At 51.4% G+C, this 8,710-nt stretch overlaps 1 protein-coding gene across 1 annotated transcript; it reads right to left on the bottom strand.

Moving 5' to 3' along the window:
- Window positions 1-503: 503 nt before the first annotated feature.
- Window positions 504-5,588, bottom strand: LOC117001358 (C-factor-like). Its single transcript, XM_033069651.2, has 6 exons — window positions 5,433-5,588; window positions 3,226-3,277; window positions 2,269-2,459; window positions 1,808-1,966; window positions 1,433-1,543; window positions 504-783 (listed from the first exon to the last, which is right to left on the bottom strand). Exons 1-6 carry the CDS (start codon window positions 5,571-5,573, stop codon window positions 670-672), a joined length of 768 nt encoding a protein of 255 aa, XP_032925542.1. The 5' UTR covers window positions 5,574-5,588; the 3' UTR covers window positions 504-669.
- Window positions 5,589-8,710: the final 3,122 nt, after the last annotated feature.

Genomic DNA, 8,710 nt, shown 5'->3' on the forward strand with positions numbered 1-8,710 from the left:
TGATCCCCCATGGGACCAGATTCCCCCTACCCAGGGTACCATGCCCAGTTGAGGCACCACTGTGGGAAGAGCTGTCTGCCTGCCTGGGACTGCAGAACTGGACTGCAGTACCTGGTCTTCCCATTCCAGCTGTGAGGCTGCACCCAAAGACACCATGTCCAACACAAAGTCATCCCAAGAAATCTACAGCAAATACACCACACTTTGGTGGAGGCATGGCAGAGACCAGGCAGACCTGGGCACACCCTGCAGCCAGGCAGGACAGCAGGAGAGCAGAGCTTTGGGTGAGCTACATGTCCCCTGGGACATCCTTTCAGCTCAGAGCAGCCAAAGACAAGGCAGGCAGACTGCTTGGATCAGAGGATCATCTAGGTTGGAAAAACATCCCCAAGATCATTGAGTTCAACCATTATTGCCAGGCTATTTTTGCCAGAGGCAAGACAGTCTGAGTGGAGACATTGCAGCTGGGAGAAGGCACATAATTGCAGCTGGGAGAAGGCACATACACTAATCGACTTTATTTATGAGCAAGGTGAAGGCAGGGACCACACCCTGCCCACCCACTGGAGATCCAAGGAGATCCCTTGCAGACCACAGAGCACCCTGGTGCACTCGTGCCACCAAGAAGTCCCATGGCACCGTGGAGTCCCTCGCAGGGACCGAGAGCAGTCACCAGGGGATAGCTTTACCTTCCCAGTTGAGCAAAGTCCCACTGTGTTTCTCAGAAAGGATTGGCATCACAGACAGCAGCCCCCGCACACTTGTGTCCACTGTCAGGTCAGCCTACAAAGGGCAAAATGAGACAGCAGCGTCATTCCAGGCCATTCAGCAGCACCCTCCTGGCTCATGTGCATGAACAGCAAGGCTCCTTCCACCCAGAGTGAGCAGAGAGCCATGGGAGCTGGGACAGGCCCACTGTGTGGGAGGATGGTTGGGTATCTGCACTGCTGGCTTGGATGGAGGTGGCTTGGGCTAGGAAGCCACCCACAGGTTTAACCAAACAGGAAGAGATCCCTGCTAGAAATGAGAGGCTTTGTGCAGCCTTCTCAAAACTCCAGTGCTGCAGGGACCACCTCACTGCAAAACACGGATTCTGAAGGATGAGTGGAAACCTCATAGACCTGCAGTTCTTCAAGAAATGGGGCACAGGACGGGAGGGTGTTGCTCCTCTCCTCCCTGCTCTGTTGGATTCAGGTTCTCTGTACATCTTCCAGGCTGCCCAAAGTCCCCCTTTTCCCCCTGAACAAGCAGCCTGATATGTGCTGATGCTACTTCCCAGACAGTATCCACACGTTCTGCAGAGGACCAACACAGACAAGGGCAACTTGGAGTTCATTTTCATGTTGATCCTCCCTCCAGAGAGCCATCTTGGCCTCCTGTGCAGGTTTGTAGCCTTTTGTGCGACCTGTTCACCTGCTTGGCCAGAACTCACCTCCTGGCTGCCCATGTCTGTTTTCACCCAGCCAGGGTGCAGTGCCACGCACAGGATCCCAGCTTCCTTGTAGGTCAGAGCCTGGCACATGGTCAGCATGTTGAGGGCAGCCTGGGTGAGGAAGGAAGCATCATCCACGGGCAGCAGAAAGCTCCATGAACCAGATTTCCCTCCCATCACTGCCTCTTGGTGAAGGAGAAATAGCAATGCCAGGTCTTCAAGAGACTGTGTGTGTTTCCCCTGGGTGGGCATGGAGATGCCCTGGGAGCTTGGGAACTCCCTCCATCTCTCACTCCCAGGGGTTTTCCATCCTGGCAAGGGCAGTTTTGTCCCCCAAGGAGCTCAGGAGCCCAGGCAGGTCACCACTACCCATACCTTGCTGCAGCGGTAGGAGATGACAGGGTGGAAGAAGGAATCAGGTGTTTTCTTGATGGACCCCAAGATGGTGGAAATGTTGATGATGGCTGCCTTGCTGCAACTCAGGCCCTTTTCTCTGCTGTCCTGGGCAGCCTTCTTCAGCAGAGGCAGGAAGGCCTGGGGAGAAGCAACCCAGTGGGACACCTGTGCCTTAAGCCAGTCCCACTTATGGCAACTGCAACCCAGAACAGCAGGATGTCAGGAGAACCCAGGTGTTGCTGCAGTGGACCTGTCTGCTCCCAATTAGACTTGCACAACTCAGAGAGGCTGCAGAGGCTTAGGCTTGAAGAGCAGCCCTAGCCCTTCCCTGCACAGCTCCAAGAAATTTGGCGAAGCCCTCCAAGATTTCCATTGTGACCATGGACAGCCTGAGATCCCTCATGTTGGGCCAAATTTCATCCCTAGAGCTTCACCCGTACCTGGGCCATCAGCATTGGCCCCACTGCATTGGTCTTGTAGGCCCTGACCATGTCCTCAGCATCGACTGTCTCCAGCGAGGCCGTGGGGGTGTAGATGCCGGCGTTGTTTATCAGCAGGTTCAGCCCCATTCCGTCCAGCTTCCCCTCCACCACCTTCACCGCATCGGTGATAGCCGAGGGGTTTTCGACATCTGCAGTGGGAGAGAACAGTCTGAGAGTCATGGGCGTGCTGGGGAGAAGAGGGAGGGGAGGATGCCGAGGAAATCTGCGCGTTCTGACCCGCGCGGCCCTTCCATCCACGGGCACCAGATGGTGCTGTGAAACCAGCTCCAGCTCACCCCAGCTCAGCCCAACACCGCCTCCTCCCGCCCTCCACCGGCAGCTGAAGGCTCCCACCAGGAACAGCCCACCCTGGGGGCAAACCACTGCTGTGACTCCCATGCTGTGTCAGCTCCCAGCAGCCACCGCCTCCAAAGTCTACGTCTGAGCAGTTTCTGGAGAACTCAGGGCAGTCTCCGAGGGGACAAGTCCCCAAGGGAAATGTGCTGGGACCTGCTGTGGGATGGTCTGCAAAGTCCTGCTCCTGCTCAAGCTCTGGGCTGATCTTACAGCATTTCCACAGGAGCTGCCTTTCTCCAGAGCCCTCCTGGTCTTGCCTAGGACTTGGGATCAAGGCAGAGCAAGGATGTGGTCACTCACTGGGGGAGCCAGGGGCTGCCCAGGATGGGTCTCAAGAACATTCTGGTTCTGTGGCCATGGAGCAAGCAGGCTCCAGGGAATGGGGTACTGAGGCTGAGACAGGTCTGGAGAAGCTGGGGTTTAGGCAGCAGGACTTGAACCAGCTCTGAAGAACTAGAACCCCATGTACAGCCTGAAGGGAGGGAAGAAGGGAAGAAGAAATGGGGCAAGCATGGTGGCAGTCACAAATTTACCAGCTCAAAGGCAGAGCACACGTACCCAGCTTTACAAGAACCACGTTTGGGTGTTTGGATGCCAGATCTCTCAGCTCCTACAAAAAGAGACACGGAAACAATCAGCATGAGGCAAAGGTGATGCCAAGCATCCTGCTGGGATGCCAGCAATGGCTCACCCAGAGGGAAACATCTTCCAGGTGTTACTCAGTGCTTGTGAACAGCTGGGCTGGGGACCTGCCTTGGTTCTCAGGCTTCTCCCACGACAAAGCAACGTGCAATGTGCTTAGGGTGTGACATGGCCATGATGCTGCAAGATGCTGCGGTCACTTTCCCAAAGGGTCATGGCAGCCCAGCCAGAGCCACGGCAAAGGATGGGAGCAAACTGGGAAGGACCAGTTTACCAGGGAAATTATGTGAACTGGCTGGGAATATGGCCAGAAGTCTCTCCCAGAGGCTGCTGGAAATTAGGTGGAGGAACACCTGTGAGTGCGAATGTCAGATTTGATCTATGAGGAAATCACATTGGGATAGGCCAGTCCCAGTTCTACTCACTCTGGGCTTTATTAATGATTAGTGAATTTAATCACTTTGCACACTTTCATCACTTTTATTGATTGTTTTAATCTCATGTGGATATTGGGAGGAGTGGTTAAAAGCTGAAGACTGGGGAGAAGAAGGACTGTAAATGATTCAAGTGACCGTACAGCTGGGAATAACACTTGATAAACCATGTAAACAGTAGCCAGTGGATCTCAACAGCACCTATGTCTCCTGTATCTCTGAACGCCCTTGGACCTCTGCCTGGTGTTGCTTCAGGGATCCCCTGGTTATCAAGATAACAGAAATAAATTCATTCTTTGTGTTTTAGTCATCGATTTTCCTGCCCTGCCTGTGCCAATTCACACAGTGGAGGACTCAGAAGCTCTTCTCAAAAAGGAAACTTTCTACTTCACTGTTCCCAGCAGCTCTTTGCTCTGAGTCTCCAACTATGGCAGGTTTCAGACACCAGAAAGTGAACCACTCTGCTCAATGTGCCCAGAAGGATTGCTTTTAGAACTAAAAATCTCTTCCAAACATGCCCACGGGACAAACCAAATTGGTGGTTTCTTTTGAGAGGAACATGGAGCAGGAGAGCTGCTGGAACTGGCTGTGGTTCACTGTCAGTTATCTCTTGGCTTCCCCACCAGGCCCCATCGTCCCACATTAGCCCTGGGCACAGGAAATTATGTAAAATCCATTAATTGGTTTGTGGTGACCAATAGATACTTCTTGTCTCCTGTTTTTCCCAACTGCCTGCCTCAATACCATCCCAGCACCTGGCACAAAAGGGCAGGAGAAGTGATGTGGCACCAGCCTGGTGGATCAATACTCTGCTCTCTATGCCCTGTGGTTCAGTGCCATTCTGACGACACTGCCCTCACCCCACCACAGCTGGACAAGGCTTAGGGAAGTACCCCTGGCTAGGAGAGTTGCATGAGGACCACCTTGTAGGAAAACTGGCTCCAGTCCAGCCCTGAAAAAAGCTCCTGATCTCATTGCTGCTTGAGTCCTTCGAGTTGTGGAGAGGAAGAATGGGGCAAAAATAAACAACCTGGCCTATCTTTGACCCAGCCAACTTGGGCACCTGCCAGAGCATGAGCTGGGCATTCCTGGGTTGGCAGTAGGACCATTCCTGTCATGGAGTAATACATACTTGTAAAAAGATGCCACAAACAAATAAGCTGGGGCCAGGATCTATCAGAAAGAAAGTTTCTCCTTATTAGTATTTCAGTGGGACAGTGGGAATACAAGCTAAATGTAAAGAAGAACAGAGAAACTTTGTGATTCCCTGCAGAAGCAACACGTGTGAGTCTCTCCCATTCTAGCACAGTGGAAAGCAGGGACAGGGGGATCCCACAGCTCCACTGGCCACCGCTTTTGGAAACCTCATGTTCCGAAGGATTTTGCAGAGAGCAGCGTGACTCAGCAGAAGCAGCCGGAGCAGCTCCGCTGCCGCTCGCACCGCCCAGCCCCGAGCCCAGCCCCGAGCCCAGCCCAGCTCGGCCGTGCCCGCAGCGCAGGGCGAAGCCTCGGCAAGAGAGGGCGGGTTCGGGCACAGCCGGCGCAGCCCAGCGGCACGGCTGGAAGGGTGGCACAGCCGATCCTTGGCCGGCTGCACTTCAGGTGACTTCAGACACCAGAGCCCTGCGCCGGCAGCGAGTTGTGACAGGGGCCGAGCGTGTGCTCGCCGCTCCCCCGGCCCGCACTGACCTGTGCCCGCGGCCCGTCGGGGTCCCGGCAGGTGGCGAAGATCCAGGCGGGGGGTCGCGGCGAGCCCAGCAGCTGTTTGACCAGCTCCAGGCCGATGCCGCGGTTGGAGCCGGTCAGCAGCACCGTGCGCGCCGCCGCCATCGCCGCCCGCGGCCCGGCCCGCCTGGCGCCGCCTCCCGACCCCGCGGGCCGCGCCGGGTGTCCCAACCCCGCGGGGAATGACAGGGAGAGTGTTTGTATTTGTGTGTGTTTGTATTTGTGTGTGTTTGTGTTTGCCTGCCTGCCCGCTCCATGTCCTGTGCAAACACAACAAGCCGCGTCCCTGAGGAGAGGAGCGAGGGGCGTCGGAGCGAACCGAGGGGGCTGAGGGGGCTCTTGCCGAGGGTGGTGTGTGAGGGAGAAAACCTGCAGCAGGGCTGACGCGGTGTATTCAGCACCTTCAGTACACTAATCTTTACCATAGATAAAAAGAAAAAAAAAAAATCCAACCCAAACGAAACCGGTTTGCATGAGGAAGTACCAGCTCTTCTACGAGCTCTTTTATTGCCGGCCTGGAAATGCACATGATTTGGCACTTTCCCTGACCATCAGATACGATACAATAAATCCGGTAAACAAACATATCCACGAAGATACTGAGGCTGTATCACCCCGCCTATAGAGATGAACTGAGAGAGTTTGGGGTTGTTGAGGGATGAGAAGGTTCTGTGGAGCCTTTAGAGCCTTTCCAGTGCCTCAAGGGACTCAGAGCTGCAGAGAGACTTTGCACAAGGGCTACAATGCCAGGACAGGGGGGAATGGCTCCAAACTGACAGAGGGCAGGGTTAGATTGGATATTTGGAAGAAACTGTTCCCTATTATTATTGGAATTTGGTTATTTGGAAGAATTGTGACAGTGGTGAGGCCCTGGCACAGGTTGCCCAGAGAAGCTGTGGTCCCATCCAATAATGACCATGGGGTACAAACACTCAGGGTGAACCACAGAGTTTGGACACCTCTGCCACACAGATCCGGCATACTGCAGCCAAATTACATTGATGAACTCTTCCCAAAAAGAGCTTGTTTGAAAAAGTCTTGGAGACAGGACACAGCAGTCTGCTGTGCAGAAACAGTTAAAGTGCAGGCACAGCTCAGGGCTGTTCTGAATGCAAATGTGAACCGTGAAAGAAAGGCAGCTCCAAGTATCAGTGACTGAGTACTTTCCGGAGGGCGTGGGCATTTCTTTACTTGCTTTTTTGCCTCTGTTTCGCATGAATGAAATAGAGGATTATCCATTATTTGAAAACCTTGTTAATTAAGTGTTGTGAGGCTTCCAGCAGGTAAAAATGAACCAAAAAGAAAAAGAACACCAACAAATAATAATAAAACAAAAAAAGGCTCATCCAAGTGCTCGTTTCACAACAGGCATTGGGAAACTCATTCTGCCTGGTAAAGCATTTGAGTGTGATATTGGTGAATTTTGGAGCATTTGAGGCTATAAATAATAGAATCCTAGAATGTTTTGTGTTGAATGGAACCTTAAAGATCACCTGGTTTCATCCCCACTGCCATGGTCAGGGACGTTTTCCACTAGACCTCTCTAAGAATATTTGAGTTCACTTATCTCAAAACCAAGACTAGTAATTCCTCTTATCAGCTGATTCATGCTGTAATTTGGTTAAAGTTTCTGGACTGTAAAGAACAAAATGCATTTGGCACGTGTCCTTTGCATGGAGCTGATGAATCCATCATAAGTGCTGCATTAAGTCGCTGGATTTAGGAAAAAATGCAGTTAGAGGAAGAGGAATTTTAATTTTTTTAATTAAAAAAAAGAAAAGGTAAGTAGGGTTTTTCCCCCCTTCCTTTTTACAAATATGGTTTGAAGCCAGAATAAGCAACTATTTTAAGTTTTAATTTCTGCTGATTAAAATACCAATGCAGCCCATTTTATTCAAGCAGTGTCCACAGCTACTTACAGAACAATATGAGTTTTTGCTGCTGCTCAGCTATGTCACATAGGTCACATCATCTAGGCTGGCAGGGCATTTTTTGGAGTAGCATGGTGCTTAGCTTTTAACTTCTTTACAGGAAGTAAATTTTCAATAGTCCCTTGTATGCTTTTTAATTTAAAGATTATACTCACTCTTTCCTGCTTAAACATTTTTCCTTGATAAGACTTAATGATTCTTTTCAACTGGATTCCTAAATTAACATCTGCATTATCCTATATTTATTCCTAAACTTACATGTGCCTCCTTTTCTCATTTCAGGGTGTGGATGTCAAACAGAGGCAATCACAAGCTAATCATTTACCCTGTGCCTTAGTGTCCCTGAGATGGAGCCTATCTGCCATATGTGACAGCCCATTCTCAGCCATCCCTGCTAGCAAATCTAATAGTGGGACAGCAAATTCATCTTGCTTGAAGGTTCTGAGGTCCCTCTTCATGGCTGAAGCATGAAGGACAACTCAGCCACTTATCCTTAGAGGATGGGAGAAAAGAAGGTCAGTGAAGATCGGTGCTGTCCCCATGGGTCCTGGCAAAGCAGTTCTGTCCCTGTGCTGCCAGCTCTGCTGCACCCAGGTAGCTGAGGCATCTTGGCTGTTGTCACAAGGGGAAATCCCCAAAAAGTTTTCTGAATCCAGTGTGAGACCCCAGGCTGGCACAAGGTCCAAACACTGTGGCCCAAAGGAGATTTCATGGACAGCGTGAGCATTTTAAATCCTCAGAGTCATGGAATCACAGAATGGTTTGGGTTACATGGAACCTTAAAGACCATCTTGTTCCAAGCCCTGCCATGGGCAGGGCCACCTTCCACTAGACCAGATTGCTCAGAGCCCCACCAACCTGGCATTGAACACTTCCAGAATTGAGGCAGCCATGTTGTGTAATCTCTGCCAGGGCCTTCCCACCCTCACAGGGAAGAATTTCTTCCAAATCCCCAAACTCACCCAGTTTAAAGTCATTCCCCCTTGTTCTATTGCTCTATGCCCTTGTCCAAAATCGCTCTCCAGGTCTGATAAAATGCAGCTGTAACCTGGATGAGTCTTCTTGAACGAAGCAAAACTATGACAAAGGTGCCCTGGGAACTTCAGATGGGAGCTGCAGATAAGCTCAGGCTCTCGCCCCTAGTCCCTGCATCCTTTCACAACGGGATGTCACTGCTCATAGAGTTGTATCATGGAGTCACAGAATGGTTTCTGTTGGAAAACACCTTACACATTATGTAGTTCCAACCCTCCTGCCATGGATTTCCAGCCTCCACTATATCACTAATCCTCTTCAGCCCAAAAGAAAATG

Source organism: Catharus ustulatus, chromosome 11, assembly GCF_009819885.2.
Source record: "Catharus ustulatus isolate bCatUst1 chromosome 11, bCatUst1.pri.v2, whole genome shotgun sequence".
NCBI lineage: Eukaryota > Metazoa > Chordata > Aves > Passeriformes > Turdidae > Catharus > Catharus ustulatus.

What these genes read in the sequence shown, in the direction of transcription:
- LOC117001358 (XM_033069651.2), bottom strand. Translation starts at nt 5,573, where the DNA reads ATGGCGGCGGCGCGCACGGTGCTGCTGACCGGCTCCAACCGCGGCATC. An exon ending in CCGACGGGCCGCGGGCACAG is followed by an intron (nt 3,278 to 5,432) that starts GTCAGTGCGGGC and finishes CTCTTTTTGTAG; the next exon opens with GAGCTGAGAGATCTGGCATC. An exon ending in CAGACATGGGCAGCCAGGAG is followed by an intron (nt 784 to 1,432) that starts GTGAGTTCTGGC and finishes TGCCCTTTGTAG; the next exon opens with GCTGACCTGACAGTGGACAC.